General features: G+C 36.4%; 1 protein-coding gene across 1 annotated transcript in view; it reads right to left on the bottom strand.

The window, feature by feature from the left end:
• Positions 1-5773: 5773 nt before the first annotated feature.
• Positions 5774-20143, bottom strand: part of wars2 (tryptophanyl tRNA synthetase 2, mitochondrial) — a 42339-nt gene continuing 27969 nt past the window's right edge. The window contains exons 3-6 of the mRNA XM_038272372.1: positions 16990-17070; positions 15293-15375; positions 12185-12303; positions 5774-6886 (exon numbers count right to left, since the gene is read on the bottom strand). Of these exons, the coding sequence (XP_038128300.1) occupies positions 6438-6886; positions 12185-12303; positions 15293-15375; positions 16990-17070 (732 nt within the window). The 3' untranslated portion in view covers positions 5774-6437. The remainder of the gene's footprint in view (positions 6887-12184; positions 12304-15292; positions 15376-16989; positions 17071-20143) is intronic.

Here is a 20143-nt window from a genome sequence, read left to right as displayed (position 1 = left end):
TTCTCTCAAATCCACCCGAAGGTTTGGGAGGAGGAGGAGGAGGGGGAGAACGCAGCGAAAACACAGCAGAAAACCGCACTCCGTCCGTCCAAAGCAGCGAAGCAAAACAATGAAAAGAAGGGGAAAAAAACTGCACACGTCAGTGTTTACAGCAGGGCGCAAACTCACCAAGCGTCCAAAGTAATCCCAGTAAACTGTGACTAGAAACGAAAAGTGGAGCTTTTGAAGGCGGACGGTGCCATCGTGGCTGCATGCGCACGGATTGATAGGTTGGATGCGGTCAGCCTCTTTGCGCACCCCTCTCTCAGCCCTCCTGTTTCTCTTTGTGTCCCTCTAACTTCTCCCTGATTGATACTCACTTCTGGAGGATTTTTTTCAGGCACTGAGATGGGCGGTGTCCCTTCTCTCTGTCAAAAACCAGCCTCCAATGAGGAGTTAGAACAGCAAACTAGACGGATCGTGGCAGCACAGCGGAGATGCGTGTTATGCAAAGGCCAACAAAGAGAGTTCAACCGTTTCAAACACATAAGATATCACAGAGAAAATATAAATGGGAGTTTATTCAATAACAACCTCATGCAGAAACAAATGCTGTTATTTTCCTCTCATTTATACCTTCCTGGGCATAAAAGATCCCGCAGCATCTCAGTGTTTCCTGTTGAGGCTGAAGGTTTTCAGCTGAGGTTTCAATGTTCTGGTGCAGCAGCAGCACTTAGATCACAGCTTCTGGATTCAGACATTTCAATGTCTCTGTTCGACCTGCAGGCGTTACAGAAAAAAATCCTCATTATGTGGCCACAACATTAACAAAGCCATCCGATGGTTTCCTTTTCATTAATTAGACCAATAGTTAATTAGGCCAATTGGAATTAAACAACAAACGGTCCAACTGCAGCCTTAGTATAATAATAAACCCTTTGCTCAATTATTTACATCATTCTGTAAACTGACTGTACAGTATTTAAAGCGGTATTCAGAGTTTAACTGACAGTGTCCATGCCAAGAAGGAGGTTTATACAATTAAATCTATATCCAAACTGACCTCGGGAGGGTCCGCACTAAACACACAAGCCGCAATTCAGTTTTATGATCTGATAGAGCAATGGGAGGAGGAGGTTAATCAGGGCAGATAATAATAACAGATACTAACAATAACTTTAGAAATTAAAATTTCAGTGTAATCGGAACAGAGAGATAGATAGATAGATAGATAGATAGATAGATAGATAGATAGATAGATAGATAGATAGATAGATAGATAGATAGATAGATAGATAGATAGATAGATAGATAGATAGATAGATAGATAGATAGATAGATAGATAGATAGATAGATAGATAGATAGATAGATAGATAGATAGATAGATAGATAGATAGATAGATAGATAGATAGAGTCTGACTGCACAGCTTCATTTCGTGCAACATAACTTGAAATGTTTTCTTCCATTTACAACGCATGCCTTGACTCTCTGGGCCGGACAGAGAGTGCAGCATTCAGCAGCATTCAGGTCATTTCGGCCCGTTTCGCCCGAGGCTGCGCGTCAGGGCCAAACACACCATGCAGGCAGCGGACACTTAATAATCTCACTCTGCAATTCCTTTATATATAATTCTATTTATAGATTCGGCCCTATTCATTTATTGAAGAAGTAAAAAAGCATTTCTATATACCTAAATCTCCTTAACATATCTATGTAGCCTACTCATAATCTGTAAATACATTAAAATCAAATACTTTGATGGGATGAGAGAAAATCATTGCAACAGAAAAGGTTTTAAAAATACAAGATGATTTGTAAAAGGTTTCAGCAGTAAATACCCCCCTAAAAATATAAAAAAATAAAAAATAAAATAAAAACTGCCACCTCATGTAGAAGATATATTCGATATATGCGTTAGAGAGGAGAGGATTTAAACCGGCAACAGCTGCGTAAAATCCAGCCTAATTTAACTGGGCTGATGGATCTGATGTTCCGATCAAATCTGCCGCAAACATCTACTGCACGCTGCAAAAAATGGAAATCTAAATAAGTCATTTTTCCTTAAAATGTGTGCATTTTTTCTTGACTTGAGAAGGAAAATGAGACACTTTGCCAATGGAACGAGAGAATGTACATTTAAAATAAGAAAAGAAAAACAGATGCATGGTCTTATTTCAAGTGTATATTATTCTAAGAGTGAAAATACATTCCATTGGCAAACGATCTTATTTACCTGCTCAAAGTAAGAGTAAATTCACTTAGTTTAGGACATTTTTACTTATTTCTAGATCGTTTTTGCAGTATATGACCTGAGAGATGTGCCATCATTGCCCACTAATACTGGACTAACGGATCAGTTTGAAACAATTTATGCAGAAACAAAGAAAAATAAAACTGCTACAAATAATCAAAAAAGTCAAACCATTAACAAAAAAAAAAAAAAAAATCTGCGCAAAAAAAAATTAATAATTTCAATTGAAAACAGAAAATGCAATAGGCCTAAACACAGAGCATAAAAAAACTTCTTATTTTAGTTTTATTTTTCATTCGAGGCCGCAGATTTTCCCTTCTCATTTTCCTGCTTGTCTTTAAGCATCAACTACAGCTGCTGCGTATTGCTATTTATTGAAAAAAACAGACCAGTTCGGGGTAACGAACGAGAAGGATAAACCTAAAGAAAACCTGAGGAGCTGCTGAGCTGCTCCTCAGGTTTTATGACTTCTTTTGTTTGTCTGCATCGGAGCGCATGAAGATCCACTGCGAAACACATCAGGAAGGTCTAACTGCTGGGATGAAAACTAAAAAAATAAAGTCTACAGATGTATGCATATAAGATTTATCTGTAAAGTAACTTCAACACGTGGCTTCCAGATTAAATTAATGAGGAGGAATTGAAGTATCTAATTTAGATACCAAATTTAGAAAGAAATTCATTTGAAAAGAATCACAGTGGTTCCGTTTCATCTATTTCCAAAAGCATATTAAGCCAGAAAAAAAAGGAAGGAAATAAATTGGAGCCTTGACTAGAGATCCTGAGCCTCAACAGCGACTGTCGTAAAGCAAGGAGCGCGTTTGCCCCCCAAACAACCTCACTTTGCCGCATTGCGTAATGGCGCAATGACTGACGCAGGTAAAACGGTCGTTTTCAAGCTATAATCGAGTTTCCTTTCTGCTCAGCCTAAAACCAACAGCAGTAAAAGTCCTATTTTTAAAACTGCTGTTTTTAATAGCACTGCAGCGTTTTCCATGTTTATTTAAAATAATAAAAAAAGCTTTATTATGAATCATTTAAATGCTAAAACTCTGCGCGTAAAACGGTCCAGTAAATGCGTCTCCTCCAGCCTTAAATAAACTCACACACCTTCACAATGGAGCCGTTCAAACCGCTCACTGCGCTTTTAAACATCAAAAAAGTTACTTATTATTATTATTATTATTAATGCATCCAATCAGATGATGCGTCCTGCAACCAAAGGAAAAAAAATATGTGGATTGGAATAATAATAATAAAACAATTATTAATAAAAAATAATTAAATTGCGATATGACTGATGTTTGAATGAAGAGTGCAGGGATTTAACTAAATAGATGAGTTTATTCAAGAAGAAAATACAGCAGGAGGAGGAGGAGGAGGAGGAGGATGGTCTCTTACCGGAACGGTAAATTAAGACATAATTGATGGATGGAGGAACCGGGATGTGGAATATAAAACATGTTGGAAAGAATGAAAAGAAAACACAAAAGCAAGACTGTATCTACAAGTAAAAAAATATGTATTTTTATTAAAAGAAACTAATTTACTATTTTCTTTTAATCACACAGGATGTTAGTTAACCAAAACTATTGTAGAAGCAAACAGAGAGTCAATTTGGACAAATTTTTTCATAAGTAGACTTTTTTTCACATTTGGAATCAGGTTTATATAAAAATAAATTTTCATTTCCGATTTAGTTCAATCCATTTCATCCTGTTTAATATATTATATTCAGAGACCAAAAATAAACTCTGCAGTTGGAGCTTCCGAAATGTCCCACTTTGTCCGTGCAGTAAAGACATGGATCAATGGATGCCTCAAGTTTTCTAATTGTTTTAGCTTCAGGTCTATTGAGACATACTGCACCTATGAACAGTTTTAAAATGCAAAATTTAACATAAATACAAAAAAAAAAAAAAATCAGTGTTTTTTGCTTTTTAAAATATCCTTTTTTTTTAATAAAAGTTTTAATTAAACCAAATGAACTTTATTAGACTGATCAGACTGTCCGGAAATCTTATTAATCTAGAGTCTAAATATAAGGCAACATAAAGTCCAATTTATCTGAGCCATTTTTGAAAATGGGAAAGACCAAAGAACGGCTCATTTAATGTCAGTGCAGCAGGCAGAGCAGTAATTTCAAAGGAAAACTACAGAGAACTGTGATCAGCAAAGACTTGTTTATTTCAGCCTTATTTAAAAGAACGGCTAAAAGCAACTGCAGCAAAGATAAACATCTTACAGCAGGGGTGTGCAATTCCAGTTCCTGAAGGCTGGTTTCAGCTTTTAGATGTGCCTTTGGTTCAACACACCTGAATCAAGCAATTAGATGATAGAGAGGCCTCTGGAGCAGGCATCCCCAAACTCGGTCCTCAAGGCCCCCTGTCCTGCATGTTTTAGAGGTTTCTCTGCTTCAGCACAGCTGGTTATAATGATTGCAGTAGACCAAAAGCCTGTTAATCAGCTTTCAATTAAAATCAGCTGTGATGGAGCAAGGAAACCTCTAAAACCTGCAGGACAGGGGGGCCTTGAGGACCGAGTTTGGGAATGCCTGCTCTGGAGGAACCGACTGCTTACTAACGGGGTAACTCAACCATTTGATTCAGGTGTGTTGGACCAAGGATGGATCTAAAAGTTGCAGGATACCGGCCCCCAGGAACTGGAATAGCCCACCCCTAGTCTGAGTAATCGTTTTAATGCAACCAGTTTCTTTTTGGAGTAAAGCTATTATTAAATGTACAAAATTAACCCCTTTAATTTCTTGAGTGTAGTATATAATAAATAATATAATATATAATATAGTAAATATAACAGGGTTTATACAGGAATGAGTAACTCTAATTTAATGCTCTTTTAATGCTGTTAGAAATACTTTTAATGCCATCAACAAGTACCCATGACTCTCATATATATATATATATATATATATATATATATATATATATATAAAAAACACTGCAAAGTCCTTCGTCATGTTTACCATCGACAGGCTGCAGCCTTGTCCCGAATTGCTCGTTTTCCAGCCCCTTTTGTTGAAATTTGCATTTTCGGGAAGCAGTTCTGCTCAAACACGCGCAACCAGTTATGAACGTAACCAGACGAAATTATTTTTAGGAACTTTAAAAAAAAAAAATTAAATGCCACAATAATCACATTAAATGCATTTTAATAACAATTAAGGCCTTCTTTAAAAAAATAATAATTTAATGACCTGCAGAAACCTTGTATAAAAACTGAGGGTGAAGCTGAGGAAAGGCATATTTGACATTTATATATACAGTAGTGTATCTGTGAGGCTGAAAACCAGAAAAGTAAAACCATATCATCACTGGATCTTTGAGCGGGACAGTTTGTTTATTTCAAGGTGAGCACCTTTTCCAAAAAAATAAAAAGCACTTATGATTCAGCCTCTTTACATAAAAACCAAGCAGAAAAGTATGAGAGGAACGTGTGATGCTGGAACATGAGACGCTGTCTTGTTAAATGGAGGATGAGTAAAGTGCAAACAGCAGAGATAAGAATAACAAGACTTTGAATAAGTTGAAAACTGACCAGTCATTTATTAAAATGGACTAATTTTCCACCTCAAAATAAACCAGAACTAAGGGCCGGACTTTTCTATCATTTCCAGTGAACGTTATACGACTGGATTAAGAGGTGAATTTATCCTTTAGGAGCCAATGAGGGCAGAGGTCTCTGCAGACACAGTTCACTCCTGTAGAACCAGCCACAGATGTTTATGCTGTCAAATAAAAAAAAAAAAAAACAGTTTCACCCATAAACTTCCAGGCTGTGAAAATGTTTGGATTGGTGTGAAAGAATGATTCATCCAACAGATTCATTACAGGTTTAAAAAAAATGTACAAATCTGTTTCAAAATGACCTTTTAATTAAACACCTTTGGTTAAAGCTGCAAACACCTGAAGACTCTGAGTGACATGAATCATTTCTGAGTTTAAGAGGTTTTAATGATGACATCTACCTAAACATAAACTGAGGAGAAATGATCGTCCTGAAGACGTCCTGCTTTGTTTTCAGAGGAGGGTTATACGACTGGTCCCTCAGTCAGAGCGGACCTCCAGTCCCGCCTTCGTTTTTATTCCCCTCAATGAGTCACAAGAAGGAAGCAGACGGCTTCTCGTTAGTGAAGCCCTGATCAGAAACACCATAAATGTTGTTATTTTCCAGCCTCCAGGCCTTTTAGCAAAAGCCCACTCTGTGTCGGACCTCTGCGAGCACAGGAGCAGCCAGGTCCCGCGCCCTGAGCTGCCCCTGAGCCAGCAGCCCCTCCAGATGCGCCCGGTCCGCCCTCAGCCGTTGGAGCTCCTCCCTGATGGGCGTCAGCCTCTGGATCACAGCCTCGCTTACAAGCCCCTTGTAGGCCCCCGTGTCCATCCCGCTGGCTTGCGACAGCGCCTCCTCCACGCTGAGCTCCGCCACGGCGGCGTGGATCGTCACCAGGTTGGACACGCCCGGCCGCTGCTCCGGGTCAAAGGTGACCTCGGAGATGAAGTCTGTTACTGCGCGGCGGATCTTCAGGGCGATGTCATCTGGAGAGTCGGTGATGGTGATGGTGGCCATTGTCTGGGGGTCGGACTTTGACATTTTAGCCGAGGGGTTGCGGAGAGACTTCACCTTTTGGGTCGAACCTGTGAAGGAAAAACATGCTGTGAGACAAAAAACTTTAGTATTTAAGTAACATCAGGAAAGCAGAGATTTCAGAAAGACCAAAACAGAACCTTAGAAACAAAAACAGAACCTTAATCAAATCAGAAATCTAGATCTAATTAGTCTCCAGTAGATCTAAACAAATAGAAATAAGTTATTTCTGATTATTTTCAAAAGTTTAAGTTAAATTTTTCAGCATTGTAGCTGAAGATGAAACTACAGAACAGTGGAAAGATCCAATAACAGGCCCCAAGCAGGGAGGAGTGGGAATGGCTGGCCCAATATGGCCGCCTGCTGTGGGTGTGCTGATGGGAGGCAGACCTATCACAGTGTGAACTGATGAGTAGACAATAGAGACACGGTTTCCTCTCCTTTGTCATCCTCCGTCGGCCTGCCTTCCGCCATATTGTAATTTCCATATGTGTCCTGTTTATCACTCTGGAGACATCTTTATTAAGGGGATTAAAAAGCCTTTGAGGCTTTGGTTGGCTTTCAAAGGGAAGGTTGTTCCTTCCAGCATTGATTTGTTTGACAGTAAGGAGTCAAATGAACCCTGAAGAAATGTTTACACCCCTTCAACTTTTTCATGTTTCAACACAATAGGACAACAAACTGCATTTTATTTCATCAAGATCCTCTATGGTGGAGCAACACAAAGTAGTGGATGGTTGTAAGGCAGGTAATAAAGGACAGCATCTATGAGTGACACGCCTAATAAATACTCATACAAGTAGTTTTATTTACAACATGCATGTAAAATACCCCCCAGCATTTTGAATGTTTTATGAGTGCAGATTTAAACTCATGATGCCCCCAATAAATCACAACCATGAGTCCATACTGCTTCTATGCTCTCTCTTGCTTTTAATGTTCCAGTGGATTCTCTATCCATAAGGAGATCTTTTTCTGGGCGCTCATCTCCATTTTTGTCCCTTTGAGGGTGAAACCGCCCTGAGAAAGTAAACAGCCTGTGATTGGCTACTTTTCAGGAAATCCCACCACTTCTTCATGTTGCTGCATGTCAGTACCCGATTATTCCCGGAAGCACGATCCGTTCCGCGCATGCGCCATCGGCTCATTTGTGCATCCAGATATACATCAGAGTCGTCATCAATTATAGTTTGTTAAATATACCTAAATGACATTTTCCCTCCCCAAAAATAGTAAACGTGCCAAAATATAATGTGTTAAAGGTTAATAATGTATTTCCTGAGAAAATAAATGCCTTAAAATCCTTTGTTTTATCACTCGTCTCTGTCCGATCTGCACCCGAAATGGGATGCTACGCTACATCCGGTGGCTAACTTTTCGGCTTTGGATTTAAACATAAATCTAGACTTTTTGAGTTTTATGTTTTTGTTTCGTGTTAACATTAGGCTATATAGTGCGTAATCTAAAGAAAGAAACAAATAAAATGCAGATAAACATGGTTTAATCAGATTTTGCCGGACTGCTCTGACCATGCCTGATGATGACGTCCCAGAAGAAGCTTAACGAAAAAAATGTAAAAAGCATAAAAATTGTCTCACAAAAGTCATAAAACATTTTTTTAAAGATGTCTATTAGCATTCTTTAGTGAGTTAAGGATATAAATAAGTAATTTTAATACCATAATTACATTATTTATGGACACTCGGATGTATATCTGTTTACGCAGGACAGATCGGGCTTCCGGGACGGATCAGGTAGTGACACTGCAAGTAACATTAGCAAAGCATCTTGAGCTAATATCTGCTCTCTTTAAGAGTAAAAATTGGTTAAATAAAGTCATCATTAAATCACTTAGTTATGATAATGCTCTGACAGCAGTAGCTATATGTGTTAAAGTGATAAATGTGAAATTAGAATAAAAATAGAAAATAGAACTTCGTATGAACTAAGCTAACGTTAGCTTCACTTTTTATATTGAGAACAATGAAGTCTGACACATCTCATCTTTATAGTTAATCACAGAATTTTACATTTCTAATAAGTGCAGCTACAGTTAAGTATTTTTTTTTCTCTTCTGTCCATCATTGTGTTTATAAAATTGTCAATTGATGACAGATGGTGTTCTGTCAGATCAGCATACCTATAGTCAATACTAGGGTCGCCAACCGTCCTTTGAAAAACAGAATCATTCTGTATTTAGAAATAGAAGTACCTGTACGGTATTTAGTGGAAAAGGAAGGCGCTTTGTCCCGTATTACTGTGAGAGTAAAAAGCTAATGGAAAACGAAAAACAAGGGCACATTAGATACAAAACTTATGGTAAACTTGTTCCCGGGCCCTGTCCTGCGTTGTGACCAATGAGCTGACAACATATATGTAACGATCCAGAATACCCTCATCCCATTGGTCGAGCCAAGTGTTGCACACGGAGAAGATAGCGGGAGACAACAGAGCAGTATGGGGAACAACCGGAGTAATTTAAATGCTGACGCTGCTTCACTCAGCTTTACTCTGCAGCACTCAAAGACAAACAACTCCTCACTTCTGAAAGAGCTCAGAGGAAATACAATGGCAAAAAGTTCCTCATAATATGGCATTGAGCTAATTATTTCTTTTCTGTTTTACAACTGTAGACTACAGTCATTGCACTTAAGGCACATATTTGTTTACAAGTTTGCACAAGTTTGCTGTTGCACCAAAAATGTGCACTATTTTTTTATTGTTTTATATTCATTTTTAGATTGAAGTTAAGCAGGACAGGCCTATGTTTAAGATACTTATTTTATTCAGCAAAGTTTGTTATTTTGATTTAAAGTGAATTGTTGGATAATAATTTGTTTTCCATGTGTTCATGTGACTCACAAATATGAATCCAATTCAATTCAAATTTGGTCAAATAGTTAAAAAAATTATTTCACACACAAAGGGGGGCAAAAAAAAAATCACCACACCAGGAGGGGTAAAGGCAATCAGGTCAGCTGATGAGGTATCCCTTTTGTTTTCCAGGGAATTGGCAACCCTAGTTAATATGCATGTACAAGACGTCATATTCGTTTAGTACAAAAAATAGACTTTAAACTCCCTCAACGGGCGTGTATTCCTGTAGTCATGTACAAAAAAAACAAAAAAACAATTTAAGGTGAGATCGCCATAAGCCTGAAAAAACAGAAAAAAATAAATAGTTTAAAAGTTTTTTGTACCTGAATAAAGGGATACAGGTCCGTTGAGGTAGTCTAAAGTGTATTTTTCATACAAAATTAAATGGATAAACTAAAGGGATAGTCAGGTTTTGACTACGGCTACGCTGGTCTGAGCTGGTATGCTGATCTGACAGACCAACGGCTGCTGGATATAAAGTCAGAATTCAATGTTTAGAACAACTACTACAGGAAAAGAGAATAGCTATCACATAAAATCCTGCTAATCTAACTAAAATGTAATACAGACAAAAAACATGAAAAAGATCAGAAGGGCTGAACACATTTTTATTTTACATGAGAGGCTGTCAGTCCTGGATCCTTCTTTTGCTACAGGATGAATAAATATCACTGAGAGCTTTATTGAGTTCATCCTTTGCTTTTACGATGGTGATAATCAGGGAGAATCCCAGAGGGATGTGGGTGAGATCCACAGACATGTCAGCCATTTCCTCTGACACCATTAGAGTTCATCTCTAGGAGCAGATAGCAATCATTTTAAAACATAAACAAGAATAATGACCGCAAAAATATTAATACTGGATATAGGGGGATTGATGCTTGGATTTGGATTTCATTTCAGTTTTATTTTAACCCCAGGGGACAAAGAGTCCCTAACTTTTCTGTTCCAACAGCTTTAAAGCTGGGAAGCTGTTGAATGGGGTTCAACTTATATAAAGTTAGCTTAGCATTAATCTGCAAACAAAAGTTTTCCATCCATTTCTTTTGGGGATTTCTGGTGTCCAAATCTGAAAAAAAAAAAAAAAACCTAAATATCTGCACAATTTAACTTTATTAAGCTTCTCCTTCTTATCTGTGCATCTAAAGATGATTTTCTTAAAAATTTTAAATCCATTTTTCTCCTGGAAAAAAAAAAAAAAAAAAAAAAAAAAAATCAGATACGGTGAAACACTTCATTCAAACCTTAAGGAAAATGAAATGATGATTAAAAAAACAAAAACAGAAAAAAACTTCTGGGTGTTAGAAAGGAATGTAATCTGTCAAGTATTGATATATTTCATTGGGCAATATTTGTAGAGATTCAAAATACCACCATTGGAATAATTTTAATTAGACAAAACTGGCATTGAACAAAAATACCAAAATTCCAATATTCTTTAAACAAAATAAGTATAAATTCAAAATCCCAATATTATCAGTTTTTAATTTGATTAGATTGGTATTGATTCAAAGTATGGCCCAATAGATCTGAAACGTTAAAAAAAATATATAGGTAAACACCAACAGTACAGCACCAGCAGTAGGAGAATTACCAGAGCTATATTATTATAAAGCTCTCAATGAATCTTCTTTAATTCGGGACATATCAGGATACCTTTTATCGTGACACGTGTATCGTGATGCATATCGGCTAGCCAAAGATTCTTCAAAGAAGACTTTTTTTAATTAACAAGGTGAAAAGAAAACTTTTCCACCTAAGGAGTTCTGGATAGTAGAATTGACAGAATATTTTTTTTTCATCTTAAATGCAAAATGTTTAAATATTTTTTCCAATCTGTGTATAATTCCTGCTGTAAGTGAGTCGCTCTGTCAGCTAAAGGCATGTTTTACAGTCTCTATACTAAAAATAAAGATTAATCAATCACTAAATTAGTTGATGATTATTTCCATAAATGAATCATGAATAATCCGATTGATCATTTCAGCTCTAGAATCAGCAATTTTTTACCAATTTTTAACCTTTAAAGCAAACAAGGAGAAAAAAAATGATGCAATTGTGAGAAAGTTGATTAATACACAGTAAAGAAGAAATTTAAAAGAACCTCGGTTGTATCAGAGTGCTGTATAGGCAGATTATTTTTAATACAGAGCTAAATACAGATAATATTTAAAAACAAAAGGATAAATAAATATTAAGTTTTATTTTAAAAGCAGGAAACTTAAGGGTTAGGGTTAAAATTAGAAGTCTAAACATATCAGAGCAGAAACTAAAAACTGCATATAAATCAAACTAATTTGAATTATTTTCCTAAATAAGTGATCAAATCTCCTAATAAATTTGCATAAATGTACTTAACCTACTTTTGTTTAAGAAAGGATTTAATCCCATAAATAAAGCAAGTTGAAAGGTGCAGAGGCATTAAAGGATTCGGCCCTACATGCTAACTGACTGGTTGTTTCTGTTCTTACTGAGCAGAGCACGCGGTTCAGGAAACAGTTCCCCATAATGGTTGTTGAAGATCCGAGCGAGATCCTGAGCCAGCTCCAGGTGCTGGACCTGGTCCTCTCCTACAGGGACATGAGTGGACCTAAAATAGACAAGATTAACATTAAAAAGGAAGAAACTGAACACATTCAGAGCCTCAGCGAGAGTCTGATTCACATCAAATCATAAGTATTTGTGCACCGTCACTGTGAATGTGAAGTTACACTGAGAAATATGAATGTGGGATGATTTGAATTTGTTTTAGATCAACTGGAGCAAAACTGAGAATGCAGGAGATTTTAAATGTTTTATTCACAGAGCACGGGTTGTTGTTCTTCAGAATTCAAAGAGGTGAAACTTTTTTTGTAATTTTGGAAGATAGAAAAAAAAAGCCTACATTTACAAAACTGCCACAAGAGAGCATTAGATGGACTGGAGCAAAATGGAGAATATAGGCTTATACACCTGGATATATAAGTAATTTGTCTACTTTATTAAAAAATGTGAAAAGTTATGTTTTTGTACATGCAAAGTTTAGAAAAATCTATATTATTCCTCCCCAAAACTCCAAATTCACAATTAAGATAAAGGAATACTTATGAATTAAAATGACCTTCATAGATTCAGTCTCAACAGCAACATTAAGTATACAAATAAAAGGTAAAAATGTCTTAAATTGCTTACAAGTAACCTTTTCAATTCCCATATTCATCTATTTAAGTTAATTAAAATAGATGAATATGGTAATTGAATATTTAAGTTAATTTAAAAGAAAAAAGACAATAAAAGAACAAATTATGGTTGTAAAAAATATCAATATTCTGAAACGTATTGATATTCAAAAGCTGTAGGTGGATATAATGATGATCTGGCATGGTATCAACACTAAACATAATGATGGCATATTTGAGCTGGATTTCTGGATTATTTGCACATTAATAGTTATAAAATAATAGCTCAGACAACCTCTGTCTTTAGCAGGCATCTGCGATTCTGTTGAGAAATCATGCTTTAATTTAAAATTTGTGAGTTAACTAAACATTTTTAATGCCTTTAATGATTTTATAATTGTTTAAATCTCCATGGTGTTGATTATTTTCCTGGATTTCGAGCTTGATGTTTCTTTATCGCGACAAACGCAGAAGAAAAGAGGAAACAAAAGCCAGACGTTCATAAACAAGTCGCTCTGTAAAGTATATCCTCTAAATAAGAAATAAAAAAGTGGCAGCTTAATGAGAAAGTCTGGTTGGGACGTAGAACCCTTCGGAGGGGGAGTGGAGGGTGAGGTCGGCAGGAACGGACGTAAAAAGATCGGGCTATGGAAAACACGACCCCTCCCTGAGTAGGTGTTTGTTTATTCCGTTGTTTTGTCTTATTTTTCAAACCGAAGCCTCTTTGAAATGGAAAAGAGATTATCCTTTTCTGCAAATATATCCAATTATCTTTGATGGAAAACCGAGCAAAAAGAGAGCAAATTAAAGGTGAAAACATTTAAATAACAAACCGGTTTTTAGAACGCTAATGTGTTTTTTTCCTGTGCTTTCAATAGCAGAGGCAGAAGATCAATCAGTTGTTGAGTAAAATGTGTGCAGAGTTTTTGTGTTTTTATTTTTATAATCATAAAGTTCCTCCAGAGAAGCTTCTTCGTCCACTGGGATCATTAATTTATAATCTGTTCTCTCTCTCCAGGATGACCGTAGAGCTCATACTGAGCGAGGCAGACGCCAGCGAGGGCTGTGTTTAACCCCATGAGGGTCATCTATAAACAAAGTTTTTACATTTAAACCTTAAATCTGACTAATATGTTGACGAGCTAAAGATTAGGGTGATGACACATAGGCCTTCTGACCTCCAAGACTTTTAGCTTATAGCACAAAATAAAAGTGAAGAAAATAGAGTTAAAATTAAACAAGCTGCTCTGGGAAAATTAAAAGGATTCAGATTAAAGCCTTTTCTGTTTATTATTGAGAAGGGTATGATTTATTCGTTTGTTTTTGTTTATGAAAGAGCATTTTATTTTAATTAGATGATAATAAACATTAATATTGTTTGAAAACCTATAAAAAAGCCCGCCTGTGTCTAATTCAATCACAAACCAGCTTCTGGATAAAGAGAACTCTACCTGCAAGTCTGTCGAGGTGTGAATACTTCTGGGCAAAACTCTTTTAGGTTTCTACTGGCAGAGGGGATAATGGCATCTTTTCAATTATTATCTATGAAGTCAATGAGAAATATTTACCGGTTCAAAGAAGAATGGTTTGATTTTTTATTTTTATTTTTTTAAAGGAAGAATCCAAAATCGGTTTTATGGAAAAGGAGGTTTGAAAACTTCTCCTCCTGCTGCTTTTATTTTGATAAAATGGCCAAGTTCATCACAACCATTTTGGTTCTTTAGAGACAAAAATAAACCAAAAATATTTCCTGATATTCATTCATCCAAGTTTAATTCCTAAAATAAACATAAAAAAAAAAATAAAACTGAATTAAGTCCTGGCGTGCAGTTGGTAAGCGCACATGACCCCCATGTATGGAGGCCTTAGTCCTCGACTGACCCGGGTTCCAATCCGGCCTGTGGACCTTTCCCGCCTGTCTCTCCCCCTCTCTCATACTCCCTTCCTGTCAGCCTACTGTCAGAAAACGAGCCACTAGTGCCGTAAAAAAAAAAACTAAAAAAACAACAACAACAAAAAAAACACTATATTGAGTCCAAACTTTTTTTTTTCTATTTGTTCCTTTATTTTTTTTCTCTGTATTCGATTAAACACAGACAACCGTTTTGGCTTGAACATTAAAAGAATAAATCGTCTTATCTAGCGCAGGATGGTTGCAGATGTCGGTTCATTCTAACAAAAACAAATTTTACAAACTCTGCTTTCAGCAACAGGCTGTTTTTCTGAACCCGTTTTATTCGAAGCAATCCTTCTAACTAGTCTGTCAAGTTTTCTACTTTTTCTGACTTCACAGATTTAGGTATCCAATGATTTAACGGGTAGTAGCTCAAATGAAAGTTAAACTCACATTAGCTGTAGAGAATAGAAGTAATGATGCTTGATTTAAAATAATTGGTGACAAACCAGAAGGGAAGATCTTACTTGTAGAGCAGGATGTCGGCAGCCTGCAGGACGGGATACGTGTAGAGTCCAACGCTGCCCTCGTTCTTCTGCTTGCTCTTCATCTTCATCAAATTGGAAAAAGTGAGGAATAAGAAAAGAGAGAACAAGTGGACTTTCTTTCTTTCCAATTCTACAAAGAATCCTTTTCACTTTTACGACACCTCAACTCTGATGGGAAAGCGTGAAGCGTGACTTGATGAGCCGTGTCTGACATCGGCTCATCTGCTGAATAAACAAAAGGTGTTTTCTATTAACAGGGAGCAGCAGGGAGGCTGCGGCTCTCCCACTTTATTAATACAGGAGGACTGGGATAGACCTGGAAATTTGTGATTTTAAAACTCTGGCAGGTTAATTAAAATATAAGAATAAAGCAGACGGTGGTAACCCAGGAAATTAAAAAACACAGTCAGGCTGAGACGTGGCAACAATTACAGCAACATGAATCTGGACCTGGAGGGAGGCAGGAAGATCCGAGTCGTAAAGCTGTGCAGAGCACCAGTTACAGACATGAAATATGCATCTAAAGCTATAAAACTATAAATAGAAATAATGAACAGTTTGCGTCATGGATGGATTTTTTCCTACATTATATTATATAAAAAGAGAGAAAACTATGCTGCTGGTTTTGATGTAAAGCTGTTCCTGTTGCTGACACAAATAAACCCGCCCGTAAATGACGTTTCACTCTAGTTTTTTTTCCTAATTTTTTTTTAACATCTGCAAATAACTTCGACTACCGGTTGGTTCGAAAAAACTCGTGACTGTGACTTCAATGACCTGCACTCATATTTACCTGCTTCATTGTTTGTGAACTGAGCTTTTTTACAGTTCGGTTAAATCAAGTCCATCAAATGTAATGCTGGGCGAGTGAATAAAGCTTTTACTTTTTAAAAGTTCACTAAATAACACAGAAAACGTGTCTTTAATTAACAATAAGGCTGACTTTCTACTTTAGTTCAATTCAATCGTCACTCTGGGTAATATTTCATTTGAAATGCAGGTTTTGTTCTGCAAAGACCAGAAGAAACCAGATGGGCCGACATCGTACCTTCAAACACTGAAATAAACAAGAATCTGATCAAACTTTAGTGAAAACAATAAATGATAAGATGCTTATTTGATTATTTTAAGAGCAGCAGCTTGAGTTAACGACTCTAGTTCACATTAAAACGTTATTTTTTCTACTGAAGACATCTTCTCAATCTGAGATCTGTAGTGAATTTAAGCAGTTGCTGCTACAACATTGACACTTTGGTCAATATTTAGAAATTTTTTAACTTTACTAATACATTTTTAACAATCAAATATCAGCAGAAAAACATTGTTCATTTTATACAGTTTTATATTTAATGGCTTGTCTATAAAAGTGTTAATAGAGACTAAAATGTAGTTTTCTTCTAATTAATCTGATTATTTTCCTGAAACAAAAACAACCTTAAAAACAACAACAAAAAAGAAATTTGATTTAACTTACATAGTATTTGCACAACCCAGAGTATTAATAATTATTTTCATACTAGGACTGGGTTAGGAAGTAAGCTAAACAGGGTTGTTTTGAACCAAGTAATATTAAATAGTTATAAACGGTTCATAATATGCTGATAGATTATTCAGTCAAGAAAAGGAAGATGAGACAGAAATGAATGAAGTGAAACAGATGCAGGGGGGGGTCTAACCTTCCACTGCGGTAGGTGGCGTAGCCGGGGCATGCTGGTCAGGCAGCCGAGGATCCAGCTGAGCTCTGCATGTTCAGACACCTGCAGGAAGGAGACACAATTACAGAAACTCACCAACCAGCTGTTAATAAATCATTAAGCTAAAATACTAAACATTTTCCGTCGTACAGACACTCTGCCTCAGTTGGATTTATAATATATAAACATTTGTGACAATTCATTATTTAATAGATGGATCAGAATCAACAAGCACTGATTATCATCAGACTCGAGGAGGACGTTTCTTTCTGCATTTATAACTTTTACACTGATTTTTTTGCAATATAACAAATAATCACAAACTGACATCATGGCTTCTTAATATGCATTTTATCATTTCAATTTATCAAGGAATTCAGAAGATAAACATAAGAAATGAAACAAATAAGGAGCCTGCAGGGGAGCTGCTGTAAAGCTGGAAGGAAAGCTGGTCGTCCTGGGGCCCCCCGGTGGTGAGGGATAGTATTGCACCCTCAGATGGTCCACAGGTGCAGCCTGTCACACCTGTCCTCACCTTCTGGCCAAGTTTAGAATTAAATAATGATCATTCTGATTAACAGGATAATGAACGCTATTTTCAGGCATGTTTTTTATATTGAATTTAAAATTCAAGAAAATGTATTTATATTAGCTAAAAGATTATTATAAATAAAGTTCATGCGTTATAAAATTAAACAGCTTTGTTTTTATTATTATTTTACCATCTTTGCTGTGAAAACAAGATGTTTACTTTTATTTCCACTGACTTTTGGGGCCTTAAAGAACATCAGCATGAAAGTCAAAACACAAATTCAATATTATTAAATGTGAAATAAATCGACAATATAAAAAAAGACAGAAAATAGTAACACCTCCCCAGATTACATCAATTAATAAAAAGTATTCAAAAAATAAAACTTTTACTTTCTGCAGAGATTTATGAGTCCTGTTTTATTATTCTAAAGAAAATAAATGAGTAGAAATTGAGTTTTTAGTTAAAAATTACTCAAAGCAGATCTTAGTCTATGCAACATATTGTTCAAATTGTTAATATTTAATATTGATCACTGAAACTGCTGCTTCTATAGACGTTTCCACAACATCCAATTCAACCTTTTTTTATATAGTACTTTTAAACCAACAGGAACAAAGTGCTGCACAAAATGTAAGATACAAACACTGTTAAATGCAGCAAAAAGGTAAAAACACCATGGAAAATATAATAGAGAACATAAAATAAACTAACACCAACATCCTTTTGAGTATTAAACACCAGGGAGAAAAGAGGAGACTTTAAAAAACGGTTCGCCTGCGTGATATGCAGCAGCATGTTCCAGAGTTTGGGACCAGCTACAGAGAAACTTAGACCTCGTTCTACATATTTCAAGGGTTAACTGATTAGCTGACCTAAGAGAATGAAGGTGCACATCATGATGTAGGACATCAGAGATATATGGTGCATATAAAGACTTAAAACTGAGTTAAATAACTAAAAAATGAATCCTGGCCGCTCACACCGAGCCTGTTTCTGCTGGAGGTTTCTTCCTGTTAAAAGGGAGTTTTTCCTCTCCACTGTCGCTACAAACATTCTTAGTGTGAGGGATTGCCTTCCAGTCAATGAGTCGATGCAAGCAACTGGTTTTCCTTAGATAGAAAACTTTTAATCAATTTGACTGTATGATCTGGTGAACTGAAAAGTGCATTGAGATGACATGTTGTGACATGGCGCTATATAAATAAAATTAATTGAATTAAATCCTCAAATTAATTGGCAGCCAGTGTAGTGGACTTAAAACTGGGGAGATCTGTTCAAACTTGCGTGTCCCAGTTAAAAGTTGTGCAGCAGTAATTAGAGCTGTCTGCAGACGGGCAACTAAAGATCCAGTAACACCAAAATAAAGTGCATTACGGTAATCTAGCAGAGATGCATTAGAAAATGCTGCAGATTCTCTTCGCTGATGAAAAGAAAAAAAAAAGCTCAATGGAGACCATTAACGCAGTAACTAATAAACCTCTCTGATGTGATGAGCCGTGTGAGAAAGAAGCTATTTCAACAGCTGAAAATTAAGCTAGCTGTGAAATATGGGAAAAGAGTTGGCTTATAGAGGCTCAATGTTAATTTAATGTTCAATCTTAACCAAATACATTTTAGGTTCTGTGCAGTGATGATAATGATTCTCATTTAAGTTTAATGTTAATGTAACCTTAAATCTAGTTACCAGCAGTCAGAGTTTGAAACTGGTTGAGTGGTTATAAAGTTGGGGGTTATAAGCTCACACTGTAACCGTCCAAAGAGGAAAGAGGGTTAAATGGAAACTAAGATGACACATTTCCCTACTGAGGACATTAAGCTCTGGATGAAAATTAAGATTCTTAATTAAAACTTTCACATTTACATTTTATGACCTTTTCTAAGTCACCACTAGATTCATAAAAGCTGTAAAAAAAATAAATAAATAAAAAATCTGAATTTCAAGTTAAAATAATATAGACTTCAACGTTTGGTAAAGTCCTAAAATTTCAATTTTGAGATTTTTCTAAATGTCTTTTTTTCTTAAAGCTTGATTCCTGCAAACCTTTTTTTTTTTTTCCATGGATGCTTGCTTAATCGCCATCTAATTACGTTGTTTCTCTCTCCTGACAGAAACAACTTAATTAGAAGTTAATTATTAGCTGGTGCTGCAGACTGACAAGAGATGGAACATATGTCAATAAATACACACACAACAAAGTAAAAAACATAATAAAGACTGAGAGGTGATTAAACTTGGCGTATGAACAGAATGCACCATGGCGGTTCATTTCAGCGATTAACTTATCATGCAGCCGTTGCAACAGCTCATTAAGGCTATAAAGAAGGAATCTTGGCCGTCTCTCCACGGTCCATTCCCTTTTCTGCTAAATACTTCTATAAAACACGTATCAGAGAGGCAAGTCCATTAATCAGCAGACCCACAAGTCCTCCGAGTTCATCCACTCGTTGTTTTTTTCAATGAAGCTGAGTGTTTTCTTTGGGCGGCCGTCGTATTTTTACATGTGGAGCAGGCGTGTTCGACACAGGGGTCGCGTCGCTGCCAAGTTATGTGGCACGAAGCTAAGCGGGAATAAAAATAGGACTGGATGTGTGTGCAGAGGA

Source organism: Cyprinodon tularosa, unplaced genomic scaffold (genome assembly GCF_016077235.1).
Source record: "Cyprinodon tularosa strain WSP-4 unplaced genomic scaffold, ASM1607723v1 ctg826, whole genome shotgun sequence".
Lineage (NCBI taxonomy): Eukaryota > Metazoa > Chordata > Actinopteri > Cyprinodontiformes > Cyprinodontidae > Cyprinodon > Cyprinodon tularosa.
The sequence above is the reverse complement of the archived record's forward strand: the minus strand, read 5'-3'. Positions and strand labels throughout refer to the sequence as shown.